Here is a 21626-nt window from a genome sequence, read left to right as displayed (position 1 = left end):
TTCGTATTGCCAGTCGGGGAGGTCACAGTAACATTCGAGGACGTGTTACACATATTTGTCCTACCGATTGATGGAGAGGTTGTGACTGATTGGACCGATAGCAGTCATGACTTCTTGGTCACCCAGAGCCTAGCGATTTTCGGCAGCAAACACGTTGTGAGTAGTTCCTCTAAAAGCTACATAAATCTGACCTAAGTTCGCCATATCTGAGACACACATCTTTTAGACACTGAAAGTCTGTTCAACGATACATTAGGTGTCACATTTTCAATCTGTTAGGTAACACCCTCTTTGCAGAAAAGTCGACGGTATATGTCCATGCAAAGTATCTACCACTGCTCCAAAATTTTGATAAGATGACACTTACAGTTGGGGCCAGCAACTCTCACACCCTTTACAGGTCATTGTGTCGTGCATCACAGTACGATTGCAAGAAGATGGATGGACCCCTTGATTTGTTGTTTGTATTGGCGTGGGAGCGAATGCCGTGGCTTGCGTCCATTCTACGACAGCAGCTTGCACCGGCTGATATAATGGTTGCACGCATGTAATAGTACATAATTTATTGAAATTTGACTCATATTTTATTTATGTTTTACTAGTAGTACGTAATTTAAACTATGTTTTAATGTTGTGTAATGCAAGTGGAGTCATCATCCACGAACTAGAGCGTGGATGTCAAAGAGCGCGCGTCTATTAGGCACGAAATAGACTACATGGATGGGGTTAGTATGGGCATTAATTTACGAGAATAATTTACGGTATTATCAATAATCTAATGGCCCATGCAATATTTTACAATTTGTCTAGCGGCTATATATCGGCATCATTATACATGCCGAGCTACATGAACACCTTGATGTGTGTGATACGGTAGGACCGTTGCTTTCATTTGAGTGTATCGAATGGCATCCTGCGAACCGAGTAGGTCGCCAATACGAGTATGCACAGTCCCTCCTCTGCCTGCATAAGCCATCCCAGTTGATCAGCATTGCTACACTCTTCGGAGAGTACAGTACCATGATTGGAGCGAGATACATGACGAATGGATACAACAATGGGGATGTCATAGCAGTTGATTGCGAGAGAGGCATCTACAACTAATCGCTAACTTTAGCCTGTCTACCGATTACCGGAGTAGGTACCTTGGTTTATTCTGGATGTACATGAGGTTGTCGGAATACATTTCTCAGTAGCCACCCCAGCATCCACCCCAGCAGCCAGCACAGTCTTATGCAATGTTTCAGCTATTTTCTTATCATCGCACATATCTATCTCAGGCATCATAACACATCCATCACAGCCAGCACCACAGCTCGCATCACAGCCAATCAAAGCATCACAGCTCACATCACAGCTAATAGTCGCATCACAGCCAGCACCACAGCTTGTATCATAGCTAGCAAAGTCATCACAGGTAGCAGCAGAGCCATCTTGGATTCGAGTTCGCAGACTTTCTCCCATTCTCACCATAGGTAGATATGTTTGTGGATGATAATCTAACTTGTCGATTTCTTGCTAGTGGTGGTCGTCTTAAGGAGGATCTCATCCCATCACAACAATCGTCGCAGTTACACCGGGTATCGGTCGATGGTTCGTCTTGTCGAAGCCATCATACCACCACACCCAATAGTTGAGCGAGTGGTTGCATCGATCCGCATTTTGAGATCGATCGAGGTTGTCTGAATATGCCAACAGATGTTTCCTACACAACGATGTTTCCTGCATCTCGTTTCTTCTATCAAACAGGTGCACAACGATGTTTTCTACACGCTACATATTTTTCTCTACCCACTGAGTAGCAAACTCGGAGTAAGTAAATCTAAAATGCTTGAGCTGGTGAGCCTCAGTACTCTTTCGCGTAAATAGCTCATTCAATCGATAATATGTTGCTCGGACGAGCGCCAAGACATGAATATTCTGGGCACCCTTTAGCACTGAATTAATGCACTCGACAAGGTTCGTCATCATATGACCCCATCGATGTCCCTCGTAAAATGCCAATACCCATTGGAAACATTTGATATTGTCGCACCAACGAGCATATGCCTCGCCTCGTTCTTGCAACCTCTTGTAGTTGATTTTGTATTCCTCCACTGTCCTTGAATACCCAATGTGACCACAAGCTTTTGCAAATACAGGACTTTGAATTCCATTAAGAAGTTGCTACCAATGTACCAAATACAAAACATCCACCATGTTCTTGGAGGTTTCCAATCACCTCCGCTATGATTTACTGTTACCCAGATTGACTTATGACGATCGGAGATTATACCCACGCCGTCTCTTCTTACAACATACCTTCGTAAATTACTGAGGAAAAGTGTCACGCATCAGCAGTCTCACCCTTCACGATGGCAAAAACAATAAGCACAATATTTTGATTCCCATCTTGCATAACTGCAACCAAAAGGCAACCTTTATATTTTTCGTATAGGTGGATGTCGTCAAACTAAACCAGTGGCTTGTAATATTTAAAAGTTCTTATGCATGGATTGAAATTCCAGAATACCTGATGAAATATCCTAACACCATCTACCTCTTCACTCCCGCTATACAGGGGTCGTATTTCTATTTGGACTTATGAACCAGGCATCTTCTGAACCATTGCCGAGAACCACAACGGCAAAGCTTGGTAAGATTCTTTATATTCATTGAAAACTTTGGCTATCGACTTTTGTTTTGCTAACCAAGTCTTTCGGTAACTAATAGTGTAATTGGATCTTGCTTGGACTTCCGCAATTATAGATTTTATCTTTATGGATAGGTCGGATTCAACAATGGCTTCATAGCCTCAGCAATCGTGTTTGAGGCCAACTTGGAGTGATCCTATGAAAATCGTTGTCACGGAACACATGTGCCTCCTATTGTATCTCCGAATCTCCTAACAAGCTTTCTTCTGTATCAAACTACCTCGGTTAAGCCAATCACACCCACATCCATAAGTCTTGCATTTTGCATAGAACATCTGTGGCTTGAATTCATAAACAATGTAATCGACTCCTCTGGAGATAGTGTAACTCCGAATTACCGTGATGACTAATTTTCTAGAACTGTATGTCATTCCAATCCTGAAGTTTCCATCCTTAGGATCAGCAACACCTATAAAAAATAAATTGTCACTCATCGATCCGTCAAAACAAAATTAAAGAAACATATTACCCATTTCTCATATACCTATGTTCGCATATTTGGAAAACTTCAGTGCATGCATGATATCAAGATCCAAGCTACGCATAAAAGGCAGAACATCCATCGATTGACTGACTGTGGGTGGAACCAATAAAGTTTCCACAACTGCCTCACCTCCCCCATTGTCATCCTCGTCATCGTCACCGGCTTCATACATAGCTTCGAACTCATATCATTATTCATTCCTTCGTGCGTTTTAACTCTGTCGTCTTACACTTCTGGGTCATGTTGAATCTCATCCACAACTATATTTTCAAACTCAACATACAACTCAATCTTTGGGTGTTGCATCTGAGTTTGCTGGTGAATATGAAACATCTGCTGAATACTTGTTTTGTCAACAATCGGCATAATCTTAAACTGTATTAGGCTGCCAAATACGACAACCAGACTCCTGTAGAGAATGCTACTCACTCTCTTTAAAATATCACTCTCTATGCTCTTACAGAGGTCGTACTATAGTTTCGCGAATGTTATAATTCACGGAACCACAAACAAAAATGTATTCTCACACGCAAAGCTCACCCCCTCATATGTATTTCGTATATCCTCACCGTTGTGGTAAACTACTATATTTGCAGTGCCTTCCATCACACCAATAATGCAGTAAAACACCTCTTTCGCAATGAAGTAAAATGATAGCGAGTTTCAGTTTGTATAGGCGGAGAACTCATTTCGCAGGTTACGTGTTGCAATGACATCCAACCTGCATTTGACACGTGTACAACACGCAGGGTGCGTGTTGCTTCTTATTAGGACACATGTTCATCACGCTGCATGCCTGAGTCAGCACGTGACCTGTGTGTTGCACCTGTTATATCTGCAACATCCACTCATCTGTATATACAAAAAAAATTTATTTCCAGTAAAAACTCACATCTTTTTTCCATATTAAAATTTTTTTAGCCCCATTTTGACATTCGATCTTTCAAAAAATAAAAAAATAAAATAATATTTATCAATTACTGCAAATTCGTTAGTATTTATATTTTTATTCTATTATTTATTTCGTTATCTATATCTTTAACAATATATAATGACAAAATATGGAATAACTAACCTTAACAAAGTATTGGATAAGTTTAAAGAAAAATTTATGTATTTATGTGTTATATTTTATTTTTGTGGTCGACAAGACTCGCATCAGAATATCACAATTCATTTTGCATCTATATTCATTCATCTAAGTTCATTTATGAAATATCTTACAAAAGTTATATTTAAATATTTTTTATCTTAAAATCATTTTATATTTTGGAATTCAAAATTTTGTATTTTTATTTTTATTTAAGGTTTATTTTTGTATTTTATTTTGATTTTATTAATGAAAAAGTATTAATATTAATTTTAATTCTTAACTTTTAGGATAAATAAAATGATGCGACCTTCTTAAAAATTAGATGATTTAAAAACTACTTATTATAGAAGAAGTTAAGTTTACTTTTTGTCTATACGAGTACATATGATTTACTTTTAAATGTAATCAAAATAAACATGAATTTATTTCATTTTTTTAAATTTACATTCATTATTAAAATTATGATGTAATGGATGCACTCTTATAAGAAATAAAAATGACTCAATAATTATTTTTTTCTAAAAAAATATGACTCAATAATTATAAAGTCTAATTTAAACAATCATACATAAATAAAATAAGTAATAAAAAAAGATATAAAATTTAATTTTTTTATTATGTGATTAAATCATATTGTTCTCATATATAAATGGCATAAAATTTAATATTATCTTTTTTAGAGCCTTCTATTTTTTTCAGTTTTTATGCTTATTTTTATGCTTTATTTTAATTTTATTAAAACAAAAGTATTAAACTAAAAGAATTGATATGATGTCTAAGAGTGATGACCAAAAATAATAAATTTTGATAGGCTCTAGTATTTTTTTATTTTTGAAATAGTATTTTTAAGGTATGTTCACTTTTGAGCGTAATAATTATGAACTAATATATGGTGGTAATTAATTGTGATCAAAGAAGAAAAGGTGAAAGGAGAATAAGAAAAGAGAGAAAGAAAAAAGAACAAGCGCCAATATAATAGTAGTAGTGAGACAATGATATATATGTATATAGAAAATAGTAAAAAAAAAATAAAAATAAAAATTAAAAATTATTAAAGAATAATCAACTAAAGATAATTTAAGATGTTGAATATAAAATTAAAAAAATTAGTTATTAAAATTATGCAAAAACAAAAGTACTTTTAAATATAAATTTTTATATATATTTTAAATTAGATAAGATTGAAAGATAAATAAATTTATAAACATTTATAAATTTTTGTCTTGATTGTTACACGTAATAACAACACAATAATTTTAGTATTATTGAGTTTGACAACAACAATAATAATTATTTAATAATAACAAAATATTATTTGTTAGGTTAAAAGCTCAAATATTTTATAACGTGTGTGATTGTTGTGCAGAAAAATAAAAAACAACCAAACAAGTCCAAATTTCATGGCAAATAATCTCTCTTCTCCAAGAACCCGTAATCCACGTGAAATATCTTTAAAATAAGGATGAAAAGATGTTTCACAAGTTAAATGGCATGTTCAAAAGTGAATTCAAGTAAAGTAAAAGAGTGGTCCACCAAACTTAAGCACTGAAAAAGGACAAAAAAAAAAGATTAAAATTGGAGGCAAAAAAAAAAATCAAAATCAGATTTAATACAGAAGCTAATTAAGAAAGCTGAGTTACTATTTATGTAACCACCCTAACTTGTTGAAGTAACCATATTCTTTATTGCACATTTTCAAATAAGAAGAAGAAAATGGAGGTTGTCTTTCTCTACTGTAAATCAAAGGATAAAATTAAAACTGGGAGTCCAGAATTAGATGAATGATTCAGATCTTTGAAGTCAAAAGAAAAGGAAGAAAGAGAAGCAGTTAGGTCAGAATTCAAGCTAATTCTACTGGCCATGAAATTTTGCTGCTGTTCCATTTCTTTTCTGTATCTATGTTCTGATTTTTGTGGAAGAACACAAAATCAAAAGTGCTCTCCTATTTAAAATTGGTATCCTCACCAAACTCAAATTTTGCAAGCTTTACTCATATATAAAAGGGTAAACTGTTAGAAATTGAATTAAGGAGAGTGAACACACTATATGGATCTTCATAGCTTTCGCACTATACCTTTTCCTCTTTCATGGTTTTACATTGAATTTTCTGTTTTTCATTTCTATCTTTCTTTGTTTCAAATCAATGAAAAAAAAAAAACAAATTAGTGAGGAATCGATAAAAGCCACTGAGAGAAAAGGCAAAGAGAGTAAGTTTGGAGAAAAGTCAGAAATTATGTCAATATCTTTTGTTATTATTTTTATTTTGTATTCTTAAATCTGAGAGGTTTTCTTACTAAATTGGATGAACACTTAGTGTTCAGAGTCTAAAGAGTAAACTTAGCTAAATCAAGCTTGGTTAGAAGTTTGTGTTGTCCCTGATAGGATTAGGTTGAATATTTAGGAATTAGTGTTTGTAAATCTTTGACAAAGATAGTAGAAATTCCACCACAATTGTCGTAGAGACTGAATGTAGGCCACATTGCACATGGTGGTTAAATCAGGATATATGCCTATGTTATTTTCTCTTCTCTGTTCTTTCTGTTTTGCTCGTTATGAGACAAAATAAATTTATCTCCTGCTCAATCAACTTCACAGAAGTCAATGCAACACAGAGTATTAACTTCTCATTATTGCTCTATTCCTGATTCATTTGGTGAAAGACAAAATAAATTTGTCTTCTACATAATTAATGTTACAGATTTCATAGCAACTTGATCTTAAATCCTAGTTTAAAATTTAAAGTGTATAAGATTAAAAAAAAAACCATAAATTCAATTTCCATTTTTCTAGGTCATTGAGAACTTTCAATTATTATCAAGAGCATGATCTCAAGGAATCAAGTTTCACATCTTGAAGCAAAGATTTAATGGCCAATAACATGGATGCAAATATTGTGGCTTACACACTCAATGAGGGCCAATCCCACAATAGACCTCATTTCTCTAATAGCAAGAACTACACTTATTAAAATGAGAGAATGTGAATTTTTGTACAATCTGTCGACTACAATATTTGAAAAATAATTGTGAATGGTCCAAAAGTTCTAACAATCACAACTGCCGAAGGAGTTGTCACTCCCAAAGAAAAATCTAAATGGAACGATGAAGATACAAAAAAAGTGGAGCTAAATGTCAAGCATGATGTATTACGCAATTAATTCAAATTTAATTATTTTGTACATTAAAAAATTAAATGTCTTATAATTTTTTAATTTTTATTTTATTAATAATTTATTATTTTTTAAATTTTATATCACAAATTTATAATTTAAAAGTATAAAAATTAATTTTTTAAAAATATTAGAAAAAAACTAACAATATAGTAGTTGTTATTTTGTTTTAAAATTAAATAAAACTTTAAGAAAATCTTAAAATTTTTATCATTTTGATAAATAGAAAGTTGATATTATTAGACTTAGAAAAAAATTAAGAATTATTACAAATAGTGTTAAAAGCAGGCGAGTTACTCGACTATGTCAACTTTTTTTATAGGTCAATTGAATATATTAATAGTAGATAAAACAGAAACAATATTGTCTATATAATATTATTTTTTTAAGAAGATATAATAAATTTGATATTATTTTTTATAATTATTGATAAATTTTGATAATTTGAACAAGGGAAAATATAAGGAACCAAAAGCTTATCAGCTAAAAACTAAACAAAACTACATTAATTTATATCAATAATTAATTAATTTTAAATTTTTTAAATTCAAAATTTAAAAAAGAGCAATGCTAGGGGACAGTAACTTTTGTGATTGTTAGCCATCAACTAACCATCAATGATGATTTGATGGTGTGAGATTGGTATGAGATTTCATCCAATGGCTCACCTTTCTCTGCTGGTTACATGCTGGCCAAAATTCAATAGAATTGCTGGCTCCCTAGACTTTTCCTTTAAAAAATTTTAAATTGATTAAGTAAACCTAATTAAAACCTATAAAAACCTTCCTCTTTTTTCTCACATTAATCTATCCACTTCTAACAATCACAAATTCGAAAAATATATAAAAGAACATCCATTTAATATGAAAAAGAAACATTCTAATACTTAGTAGAAGAAACATCCATATATATTAACTCGTAAAAATTTTGAATTCATCCAAAGGTATTTGGCTGGGTTTTGGCTGATATGCTTTTGGTTCCCTAGCTTTACACTTTGAACAAAATTTTTTGAATGTTTGATATTTTAAATTTTTCTTAACATAATAAAAATATGATTTTATAAGCAAGAATGAAAAATAAGTATCCATATAATTATACATTCAGATATTCAAATCAGACAAGAAAATAATTTTTTAATAAATTTTCAACAACTCAAAAATTAACATAATGTATAGTTATAGATGAAAGTGATAAACAAAAATAAGAGTTGCAATAATGATATGGTGGTAATTAATTGCGGTTGGGATGAATAGAAGAAGAAAATAAGGAAAGAGAATAAAACAAGGCAACATAATAATAACGGTAAGACAATAATTAAATTAAAAATTAAAAAATAATAAAATTAAAAATAATTAAATACGTTTAATAGAAGATTAAAAAATAAATTTTTTATCTATTAGAATTGTGCATAGAGATAAATAGTATTTTGAATATAAATTTTTAATTTTGTTTCAAATTAAATAGAATTGAGAAAATAAATAAATATAATAAACACTTATAAAAAAAACTAATCTGTAAATAATATTAATAAGTTTTTATCTTGGTATTATTACACATAATAACAATGTAATTTTTTTAATTTAAATTCATTTATTTTATATATTCTACATGTTAAATAATTTAAAATATTTTATTTTTTCATAATTTATTTTTTAACTAGTGATATTAAATTTATAATTTTAAAAATAAAAATATAAAATATTTTAAACTCAATAGAAAAATAGCTAAAAAGGTACGATAGTGTCTGTTGATTCGTTAGTTATTATAAAATAAATATTAAAATATATATTAAAAAACTAAATATATTATATTGGATAAACCACTAAAAATGCATCTAAATAATTTTGTTATTGATAAAAATACACTTGAATTTTGTTATTGACAATGCCCTCAAATAATTTAAAAAACGTGACAAAAATACCTAACATTAAATATGTATTATAACAAAATACTTTAAAATTTGATTTTTGATGCCATTTTTTATAAGTATGATTAGAAAAACCAAATATTATTATTCTTAAAATTTGGTAATTTTTTTAAATAAATATTTTTTAAATTTTTTTGTCAACAACTAATAATATTTTTGAAAAATAAAATAAAAATATACAGATTAAATTTTTATCCTATTTTTTTGTGTATATTTCTTAAACAGTTATCTAAATATTTCTATAAAATTTTGGATTAAATGTATAAGTATTTTTTCAAATACAAAAATTTGTTATCATTATAAAAAAATATTTTTTAGATATTTTATCGCGTTTTTAAATTATTTAAAAATATTTTTATTGATAATAAAATTTAAGTAATTTTTGTCAATAATAAAATTATTCGAATACAATTTTTGTAATTTACCCCACATATAATTATATGATAACCGATTTTGTGACAATTTTTTAGACCTATTATGTTTGTTGGTTGAGGTACAATTATTTTGATCATCCTAGCTTTACTAATTATTAAATCTTAAAAAGAATTTAAATTTAATTAATTTCTATAATTTTATTAAATTTATAATTAAATTTTTATACATATATTTTTAATTAAATTCTTACACTATTTTTAATTTTATAATTGAATTCTTATCAATGTAAAAATATATTAGAATTAATTAAATATATTTTTATAAATTAAAGGTATCCACAATTAAAAATCTATCTAGATCATATATTTTTTAAAAAAATATTTTATTAATTTTAATATTTTTGACAAAAAAATTCTAATTATAAAATTAAAAATAATATAAAAATTTAATTAAAAATATAAAAATTTAATTATAAATTTAATAAAATTAAGGGACTAACATGTCAATTAAACTAAGAATTTAAAAGTAGAGTATTTCTCCGCCACAGTTCCCTCTCCCTCCAATACTTGGTTCCTTTTCCTCTGCACTCTGCCATGTCTTCCCAGCAACAACAAATTCCCCTCAGAATCTTGATCGACAAACCAAACAACAAGGTCGTCGCCGTCGAATCCACCAAGGACTTCGTCGACACCCTCTTCAGCTTCCTCTGCCTCCCTCTCGCCACCATCATTCGCCTCCTCACCAAACGACACGAGCAACAGCAACAACCACCACCATCCATTCTTGGAAGCATCACGAACCTCTACCACAGCGTTGAGAATCTAACCCCAAACGATGTCTGGAACACTGTATGCAAGGACATGCTTCTGTGCCCTAGAAACCCCTGTGAGTCACTCTGCTCTAAGCTCTTGTTCAACGTTGACGACACTAAACCAACACCGAAGGTTCTCGTGTGCAATTCTTGCAACAAGTTCACAACTTTTCCAACCCTTGATTGTGTTTGTGGCAAACGCATGGAACATGTGCCCGGCGATTTGGATTTAGAGCGAAAAGGGAAGAATGGTAATAATAATAACACCAATGTCAATGTGGATGCTGCTAAGACTGGGGTTTTTGTTAAGGAAAATGGGTCTTTGTTTTTGGTGTTTGATGATTTGACAGTTGTGCCAAGTTCTTTGGTGACCTCAATGGATATGATGCTTCAACTTGGATATTCCGATTTGACTCATCTTGAGGAATATACTTGTGATATTGGCAAGGACGAGGTAATTTTTTTTTCTCTGTGAATTATAAAACTTTTAGGTGCTTTTGGCATTGGTCAATGCCATAATGCCTCAGGCTCAATGAGAGTTTATAGAGTTAGTTACAAATCACATGTTAATGGAGTCTTGTAGGGTAGATTTTGTGGGATACCTTCGAAGCCTTTATCATCTATGACAACCGTGCTAACCCGTTTTGCCTTGTAACTCTTATCTTGTGTAATATGAATTGAAGGATCACACAAATTTTGCTTTACTTCATATTAAAATTGTCCTTTGTTTAAAGTAAATTTTAAATTGTTAGAGTTAGCACTGAGTTGGTTATACTTAATAACATGAAGCTAACTAACTCTACCTAAACTAACTAACTTATGTAATTTAATCACTGATTAATGTCACAGTTAAGCTACTTGTGTTACATGTATACTATCATACTAGTATACTACCATCTGTTAACTTTCACCTAACATTGTGTATCTAAGCATTGCGCACTCTTCAGACTCAAAGGACTCTTGCATGAATTATATGTATTGTTTACTTGTCAATTGATTGGTGTACTAGTCTACTATTAGAAAGGACATGAGCAAACATTAGTTATTTACTAATCTTAAATTTTAATTTTGCTAATTCTGAATGGTGTGCTAGTCTTATTCCTTAGTTTAGTCAAATATCTTTGAGTTTCATTAAAATTTCATGCTTTGAGTGAACTTTTTTCCTTAAAAGAGGAGTTGTATATTTTGTTTTTGTTTGTTATCTTGATTAAGAAACTATCCCATTTCATTTTAATTTATAGATCTTGAACCTGCTCAAGTATACCATCAGCTCCCATGAGCCTCTAACTAATTTGATTTTGGCAAGTAATTCCAAGAAGAAAGATAACCCGCCAAATCCATCCGCATCAGCGATTAGAGTGAAGGTTGCCTCCACTGACACTAAAATGGAAGTTAAGATAGTTCAGAGTAAGTCTCAAAACAAGGTTTTATTTGCTGAATCTACAGAAGATTTTGTTGACTTCATGTTTAGCTTACTTGCCATACCATTGGGGTCCGTCATAAAGCTACTAAATGGCAACTCTTTAATTGGATGTGTTGATAACTTGTACAAGAGTGTGGAGTCTTTGCACTCTTCATGGTGTACAGAATCACGTTTCGTGCTGCTGAATCCCGGCATAGTGCCCCAATTCGGTTGCCTGAATCAGCCCCTCAACATTCCTGATGTGGAGCCTACTTACTATTATGGTACGGGGATATATGAGAAGGATAACCATTATGGAAGAAAAGGAGTTCCCAGAAGTGGCGGAGTCATTTCCAAATCAGATCATGATATTGTTAGTGTAAAACGATTGACTGCACTGGACCCAAGATCCCCAAACAGATCAAAAGAAGATGGTACCGGATTTGTGAAGAGGCCGGCATTGTATGCTGTAGATGATCTGAGAGTGAGACCATTGTCTGCGGATTCTTGCCTTTATTATTTAAAAGATTTGAATCTTCCCCTTGATGATCTTGAAGTGAAAGTGATAAGTATTAGTGAGGCAGCGGTAAGGCGACACGTATTCCCTCCCATCCCTCTCCTTTTAATGTGACACCTAATTTTCATTATCTTTAATCTTTGGTGCAGGCTTTAAGCCTCCTTGGAGCTTCCTTGACATCGAAGCAAACACTGACTACTGGGTTGAAAGACTTTCTGGATGTGCCGAGACAAGAATTAGATTTGGCATCAAAGTATACTCAAACTAGTCAACTTGATCTTTTAAAACATGAACCTAATCCAGAGCCCTAAATTCTCAGACATGTGCAGTTTTTGCATGCCTACACGTATTTTGTTTTGAACAACCAAGAAAATCTTTAGACCTTATTGCAAATTTGGTGTGCAAATACTGAGGTTTGCCTTTATTCATTAATACTACTAGTTTGAGGTACTTAACTTTAGTTGTATGTACTTACCTGAGTCCTGAACTGCTTGAATTCCAAAAAATATTGATTTTGTTCTCGAACACATACTTTTATGGCCATTCCATCATATATTTTGGGACCTGCTGACCTACATCAAACACATGCTGTCAATTGCTAATGGCTAGTGTGTATGTGTGCGTGTGTGGTCGAAACCACATGCATACACCAGAGGCAATTCTGCTCAAGCTGGTAGGACTACTTATCATTCGACTGTGATTGTGTCTATACAACTATAGATAATATAATGCCTATAATAAGCTACAAGATTTTGGGAGAACCATCATCACAAAAGTTAGTAATATTGTGGGAGAGTCCAAGATCTTATAAGGCTTCATTTTTAAGGTGTTGGCTCCCGATGTGAAACTCTTTTTCAGGTATTAGTCCCACGAGACTCGTAACATGTTCCTTGCAACCAATCAAAATAAGTGCAAAAGAACACCATTTGCCTTTGCTGTTGAATCTCTCTATCAGTTATTTGGTTTTTGCAGTATACAAGTGAAACAGCAAATGTGATTATTATTGCTAATGATGCGATCATTCTTCATGCTAGAATGTTATATAAGTAATGTGGTGTGGTGTTTGAAGCTGAACTGATGGAACTGCAAAGAGAATGTATGGCAAGTTCTGGTGCAGAGTATTGCTTCCTTAGATGGTGAAGAATTGAAGCATATTGAACCGCAAATGAACTGCAGACACGTGGAATACGAGTCAACACCAATTTAACTTTGGATTAACGCGTCTAAACCAACAGGGAATTCTGTATGCTAATGGTTATTTTTTCGGTATCAAATATTTAATCAGTACTAGTAAATTTGCTATTAGTAATAAATTAATAGAATGGAAAAGAATAAATAAAAGAAAAGTGAAAGAAATGTACACACTGTTGTACGGTTAGTTTAATTTATTTAAAATTAAATGTTCTTAATTATTTTCTTAACCCAAATATCGTTGGTATATATTTCAATAATATTTATGATTACTTAATTTTTATATATAATACTTACAGCATTCCATTGATGCAACAAATGGATGCGTCATTTAATTATGGGTGATTATTATGGTATTTAAAAAATGATATTTAATTTAAAAAATATATAAAAATTAAAAAAAGAATTAGATAATAAAAAATAAGTACTATAAAATTCACCTTAATAATTTAGAGGAGCATGTGATCACAAATGGCGAGCCAGGACTAAGAGGTTGTCATGGTTTTAAAAGTTGGAGTACATCGATCAGTCTGACCGGTCCAATCGCGTACCAATCACCTATGCGATTTAATTTAATAGGGATGTATATGGTCCGATTTAGTCTGAAAACTTGGTTTGATTTCGAATATTTCAGAAACTAATTTGGTGTGATTTTATTGGTTTAAAACTGAACAAGAGTCTTAAAAATAAACCCGGTTATTATTTTAGGTCGGGTTCGAACCATAGTTCGGGTCACCCGAATTATCTGATCATCATATACAATTAATATTTTGTGTTATTAGTGATAGATGATGGTTATTCTTATATAAAATTTAAGTATTGTAAACCTTACTATTTTGTATTATTAGTCATTATGGTAGCGTTTGGTTACTGAGACATAGATAGGTGGTACACGGTGACACATGTCTGCTGTTTGGTTTGGTGAGACACAGATTTTCGAAGGACACGGGAGGACACGGATGGACACGGAGACACTAAATTTGTGTACCTCCAATTTGGTGAGACACTGAGACACAACTTGTGAGACACTAATTTTTTACTCTTTTACTCTTATTGAGTTTTTAAAATTTGTCCTCTTATCTTCTCAATTTTTTTTTCTCTTTCTCTTTTAGATTCTACAACTAAATTTACTTTTCTATTTTTTTCAAAAAAATTTGTACATTTAATTTTATTTATTTATTTAAATTTTGATTAATCTTTGATAAATTCTAAACTTTAATTTTCTATTTTTTTTTTCAAGAACAAATATATATTTAATATTTAAATGATAATTTAAGATGGTATTAGAAAAAATAAAAAATTATTAGAAGAAATAAAAATTTAATGGTGATGGCATGCATTGTTTGGGATAATAGGTGTATTGTAATAGTGGTAAAACTTGTGGTTGAATGAAGGGTAATTCAGTCTTTTTTAAATATATGTGTCTTGTTTTTTATTTTTGCCAAACACAATACATAGACACAAATATTTTATGTCTATGTCTTTAATGTCTGTGTCTCTGTGTCTATGTCTCATCAAATACATCAACCAAACGGAGCCTATAAGACTATAAGTTAATGCTTTATGTTTAAAATACATAAGACTAACTAGACTAATACATAATATTGTGTTATTCACTTATTTGTATTGATTTAAATATTTGGTGTTATTAGATAATATTAGTATTGATTGTGGTTATACTTTAATTTTAGAGAATGGTTGATTTTTGTTACATTTTTCTAAGTGAATTTAATCATGTCAAATAATGGGAGTTTTAGAAATTTGGATATTTTCACGTGTTACCTTACAAGAAGGTAATGTTAACAGCCCGGTAATCGTGGCCCAAAAGTGTGTAGATTTCATCGAATTTAGAGTCGAATTTGAATCTAACAAATAGACTCGATATATATTTCGGGTCGAGTCTGTATCGCATCAATCCGGTTTCACCGACACCTCTATGATTCAACATTAAAAATCGCCAGATTCAAAATTGGTCGTAAACCGTTGAACTAGTCGGTTGGTTGAATCGAACCAAGAAGACCGCTTTTGGAAAACGGCCTCGTTTTTTTGCGTATTGTTAGAAAATGAAATGGCCAACTTCTTCTCAGCCTCAACCCCTCGAGCCATTCCTCAGTCTTCCTCCCCAAAACACAACCCTTGGTTACAAGTCCCCCATCGCCGCAAGGAGTGAGCCCCAGCGCTGCCGTTCGTTGCTCTCAGGCACCACCGTGTCTTCGTCCGGTCATCCGCGCTTCTTCCTAATTCAAAAATCGGTGCGTCTTCCTCGAGCTCGACGTCAGTCGCTGCCTTGTTGGTCTTCGTCTGCTCAGCCGCCGTCCGTCGCGCTCAGCCACAGCCGTCTTGGTCTGGTCGTCGTGGTCGAAGAATCCAACCCCTTTCCTCATTCACCAAGCGCAGCTTCTTCCTCAACCTCGCCATCCGCCGTCTGCTCTTCGTTTGCTGAGTCACGCTTCTGCCGCCGTTCGTCCGTCGCCTGGTCTCCGTCTCCGTCTTGCTTCTACCCCTCTGCTCAGACTGCTCAGAACGAAGGCAATATCTTCAATCTTTTTTAAATGATCGTTCTCTGTTCTTACATGGTTCTTAGTTCTTTCTTCAGAAGTCAGAATATTGATTTTTTTGCAATAGCTTCAACTTGTTATTAAATTGTTGTTATGAAATCCATGTGAAAATTTTTTGCAATAGAAATCTATGTGAATTTGTCACTCGTAATTTTTTGCTCTGCTGTGTTTTTGTGCACCGTTTTTTGCAAGTTAATGCTATTTCCTTTAGTTTTTTTAATGTTGGATTTTGAAACTAACCCTAATTTCTTGCTTCTCAGGAATCGAAAATCAAAGAAATAGGAAAGAAGCAGGTATAATTAATTAAATTCAATTCACTGAGCACTGTTTGGTTAAATATTTTTGTTTTCGCTTGTTGGGGGTGATGTCATTTATACTGATGGTTTACTGTTTTTATCGGTCTAGGTGGCCGCAACTGAAGGGGTATATAGGTTATGCAATATTTCTACAGAGATTCAGGCATGAACAATGAACTAAACTTCTGTTGCAATAGATTTCTTTTGTCTAGACTTAAAAGCCTAAATCTTAAATGAGCTTCTTTGTTTTATTATTTTAATTATCTTTTTTATACTCTTTTCAGAAATCATTGAATGATTATCTGATTAATGATTATTGATTAGCTCTGGCTGCTCTGTACTGCTGTTTTGTGTTTTGAGTTTTTTGGATAGTGATGTGCTGCTGGTGAGGTGCTGCATTGTGTTTTACTGTTTTCTGACTTAATTATGCCTAGATAGTGAGTTTTGGCAAATACTTGGATGTTTGCTTTTTGTTTCCTGGGAAATTCATCTGTTTCTTGGCTGTCCCTTTTAGTACTTCGAGACTTCATTTATCTGAGTTTTGGCAAATGCTATACCATTTATCTGAGTCTTGGCAAATGCTACACCATTTCTTCAGTCATTGAAGTTTGAATAGTATTTTGATGTTTGTACTTTTTAGGGTGTTTATTTATAAATTATTTATTATTTTATTATAAAATGGTTTTTCTGATTGAATCACAGCTGGACCAGTGAACCAGTGAACCAGTGACTAGAGCAGTTCGATGACCAGTCCGGTTTTCAGAACCATGGTTAAACCTTTTTCATTGCACGATAATACTCATTCCTTTTGGTTTATATAATGAGTTATTTGTATCATCTATGGAATTCGTTAACAAGCATTGCCAATCTACAGACTTTGATTGACTTCAATCTGGGATCCTGCTTTGCAAATTTTCGATAGTTCAATATGCTTACAGTAAGAAAACTTAAAATTGGGCCAGATATCACTTATGCTTTCATTATTGCCAATTGCCATCATAGTGTAGCCCAAATTTTCAACAGCAGCTGTTACAAACCTATCGTTAAATCTATTAGCTCTTATTTATCCAACTCCCGTTCACAAGCACGTCTTCTCAGATTTGAGAATAAAGTAACCCTTCAAGGACTTTGTTTCTCAAGTGTGCCCGAAACAATCCTGGTCCAGGCTCGAGACCCAGCAAAAGTAAGCCTGGAAATACAAAATGCTATTGCGGGGAATCAATTAGGTTATTCGTGGAAGTTATTTGAACAGCACATGCAGATGGAGGATTTCCTAGAAAATCTGTCTTCAACCAACTTGTAACAGGTTATGTGGATGGCCTTGATATGCAATGGTTAGAAAGGGCTTATGAATTGGTAGATCGAGCTATTGAAGAAGGCAAACAAATTTTGTTAGAAAAGGGGGTTCTTATATACCTTAGCTTTGGCCTTGCAAAAGTTGGACTACCTGTTCTTGCATCAACTATTTTGAGGAAAATGATAGATATGGAACTTTTCCCCCCAGTCAATGCTTGGTCTGCTGTTTTGGCCCACATGTCACAAACAGCTGATGGAAGTTACCTTGCTGCTGAGTTGATTCTTGAAATAGGTTATTTGTTCCAAAATAATAGAGTGGATCCACGTAAAAAGAGCAATGCACCTTTGATAGCCATGAAGCCTAATGCTACAGCTTTTAACATTGCTTTGGCAGGGTGTCTCTTATTTGAGACATCTAGGAAAGCAGAGCAGCTTCTTGATTTGATGCCGCGAATTGGTGCCAAAGCTGATGCAAATTTACTGATAATAATGGCACACGTGTATGAGAGAAATGGGCGAAGAGAAGAGCTCAAGAAGCTGCAAAGGCACATAGAGGAAGCCCCAAATCTAACTGATGTTCAGTTTCGACAATTTTATAATTGTTTGCTCACGTGCCATTTGAAACTTGGGGATCTAGAATCCGCATCAAACATGGTTTTGGAAATGCTTAGGAAGGCTAAGGAAGCAAGGAATTCTCTTGCAACTGCCAAATTTATGGTTGATGCTGCTATAATTGATAATAAATATTCTCCTGGACTTGCTTCTCCCCAGAGTTTGAGAAGCAACGGGGAGTTGGATAGTTTTGAAAATAACAAGCAATCATGCAATGATGTCTTATGCTATAAGGAGTTTTCTAGAGATCGAAATTTCTTAAAACTCGAAGCAGAGTCAAAGGCTATTCTTGATTCTTTACTAGCTAAGTTGCAGGTGCAAATTGACTTGATTACAACCGTCCATGGTATACTTCAACCAACTGAAATGATTTATGTGAAATTAGTTAAAGCTTTTCTAGAGGCTGGCAAGACCAAGGATTTGGCAGTGTTTCTCCTCAAAGCAGAAAGGGAAGATTCCCCGTTTTCCAATGATAGTTCAGCCTTGGTTCATGTCATCAGTTCATGCATTTCACTTGGATGGTTGGATCAAGCACATGACCTTCTTGATGAGATGCGTCTAGCTGGAGTCAAAACCGGTTCATCTGTATATACCTCTCTTTTGAAAGCATATTGTCGAGCAAACAGGGTTGTGGATGTCACGTCACTTTTGAGAGACGCTAAGAAGGTCGGTATCCAGCTTGACTCAAGTTGTTATGAGGCAATGATTCAATCTAAGGTGATCCAGCAAGATACACATGGAGCGCTCCAACTTTTTAAAGAGATGAAAGAGGCTAGGATTCCGAAAGTTAATCAACTAGACTCTAGCATGCTGGCTAAACCTGGTACAAAGAGCGATGAAGCCGCCCTAATGAAAGGGCTGTTGCAGGAAATCAAGGAAGGACAGAGGGTGGATTATGGAGTTCATGACTGGAATAATGTAATCCATTTTTTTTGCAAGAAGAGACTAATGCAAGATGCAGAGAAGGCTCTGAAGAAGATGAGAATCTTAGGCCACACACCGAATGCACAAACTTTCCATTCTATGGTGACTGGGTATGCTGCTGTTGGAGGGAAGTATCATGAAGTGACAGAGCTGTGGGGTGAGATGAAATCTCTTGCTTCCGCAATCTCAATGAAGTTTGATCAGGAACTTCTCGATTCTGTGCTTTATACTTTTGTGAGGGGTGGATTCTTTGCTCGAGCCAATGAAGTTGTGACGATGATGGAAAAAGGGAATATGTTTGTTGACAAGTACAAATACCGAATGCTATTCTTGAAATATCACAAAACTCTTTACAAAGGTAAGGCTCCGAAGATTCAGACAGAATCCCAACTCAAAAAAAGAGAAGCAGCACTGGGTTTCAAAAGATGGGTAGGCTTGAGTTGAGAAAGTGAGAATCTAAGTATTATCTCTTCCAAGCCATATTTTTCTAAGTGAATTTTACCATGTCAATTAATAGTTGGAGTCTTGAAAATTTAGATATTTTTACATCCTAGCTAACAAGAAAGTATTAACGTAATGTAATGTTAATGGTCTGATTTTTACCCGGTTTTTGTCCGGTATAATTGTGGCCCGAAAATGTGTTGGTTTCATTGGGTCTAGGGTCGAGTTCGAGTCTAATAAATAGAATTTTCAGAAGTTTGGAAAATCAAATAAATGGTTGATAGTTCAAAGTAGTGAATTTTTATCAAAATAGTGGTTTCGGAAGTTTACAAGTTTGCCAGAAAAGTCAAACAGTAAAAAATAGAGTTTTTTGTATAAAACAAGGTGGTGTGTTTACGCACCAAGGGGTGCGTACGCACGCAACAGCAAGCCTTTCTATGCTTGTGCATATGACACTTGCAAAATCTCAAAATATGCATGCACACACCCCCTCGTGCATACGCATGAGCCAAAACACACTCTCTATTCTGTGCGTACACACACATTAGAATTCCTAGTTTTTTGCAACTTAGGAAAATTCAGCTTTTAATACATAACTTTCGACGTTCATAATTTTTTCTACAAAATTCTGTTTTTCACGAACTTTATACTGTTCTAAAACTCTTGAAATTATTTTTAATTTAAAACAAATTTCATTCAAATCCAGAATTCAAGGTTTAAGTTATGGTCCGTCAAAGTTCGTTAAAAATTCATTTTTTACCAAAAGAGTTCAAAACCTCTATTTTTACAATTTTCATTTTAAAGCCAAAGTTTTCAAGTTTCAATTCAAACCAAACCATATCCAAAACATACCTAAACACTTCTCGTTTATTCCATGACCAACCAATACACAATTTTATCAAGTTCAACCTCAACAATTCATAATCAATATAACTCTATACTCAATCATCAATGTATCATCTTTATTCATCAAAATCATCATTTCATCAACCGTCAACCACAAGCATCAATCACCAATCCATTCTCAAACTAATTCAATATTTTTCATCAAGTTTACTAAGCATTTACATAATCATACATTTCAACATATCTTATGGTCATTTAACCTAAGTTTTCACAAAACATTATATATTATCTACGAGAAACTAAAATAATACCTTAGCCGGTTTTTTTTAAGCAAAGACACATCAATTTCACTGTTTCCTTCGGTGTGATACTACCTGACGATGATGATAAAGCCTCCATGTTCTCCTTCTCTCACATGAACATCTCAAAAGTTTTCTTGAGATCATCATCGTTGTTGATGGTCATGAGCTTCATGAAATCTGAAAGTCCAACAAATGGTCGCCATTGGAGTCGAGGTCTTGGTTGAGGCCTTGAGCTTCATCGAGAGACAACTAGTCTCCAATGGATCCAAAATAGGACCTGAACTCAAAGGCAGAGATTTTTCCATCTCCGTTAGCATCAAAGTGACGGAAAACCTCCCTCATGGCTTCATTTTCTGTGTCTCTAGTAGTAGTTGGAGCTGTGCGTAGGTTTAGCGTCGTTAATGATGTTCGGTGGAGGCTACTACTACGGCACAGCAGCAACAACAACCCGACGAGGATGACGTGCGTCTCGAACAGGCGTACAAGAGGTGGTGGCCAGTTGCGGTGCGATCTCCCGTTGCTACGGTGCCCAAGAGAGGTTGGGTGTCATCGGCAGGAGGCTAGGAAGCGTCGGTGGGAGGATGAGCGGCGTCGGACCAGACAGCGGTACCGGAGTAATTTTATGAACCAGAAATTGCAAATGGAAAATAAAAAGTTAGTGTGATATTAAGAGCTTGTTTAGGTAAGTT

General features: G+C 33.6%; 1 protein-coding gene and 1 pseudogene across 1 annotated transcript; both read left to right on the top strand.

Annotated features, from left to right (window-relative positions):
- Positions 1 to 10286: 10286 nt before the first annotated feature.
- Positions 10287 to 12899, top strand: LOC112749293 (uncharacterized). The gene is made up of 3 exons (XM_025797556.3): positions 10287 to 11006; positions 11794 to 12540; positions 12621 to 12899. Exons 1-3 carry the CDS (start codon positions 10335 to 10337, stop codon positions 12780 to 12782), a joined length of 1581 nt encoding a protein of 526 aa, XP_025653341.1. The 5' UTR covers positions 10287 to 10334; the 3' UTR covers positions 12783 to 12899.
- A 2681-nt stretch (positions 12900 to 15580) lies between these two features.
- LOC112749284 (pentatricopeptide repeat-containing protein At1g03100, mitochondrial-like) lies at positions 15581 to 20099 on the top strand (annotated as a pseudogene).
- Positions 20100 to 21626: the final 1527 nt, after the last annotated feature.

The sequence above is a fragment of the Arachis hypogaea genome, chromosome 2 (assembly GCF_003086295.3).
Source record: "Arachis hypogaea cultivar Tifrunner chromosome 2, arahy.Tifrunner.gnm2.J5K5, whole genome shotgun sequence".
Lineage (NCBI taxonomy): Eukaryota > Viridiplantae > Streptophyta > Magnoliopsida > Fabales > Fabaceae > Arachis > Arachis hypogaea.
The sequence above is the reverse complement of the archived record's forward strand: the minus strand, read 5'-3'. Positions and strand labels throughout refer to the sequence as shown.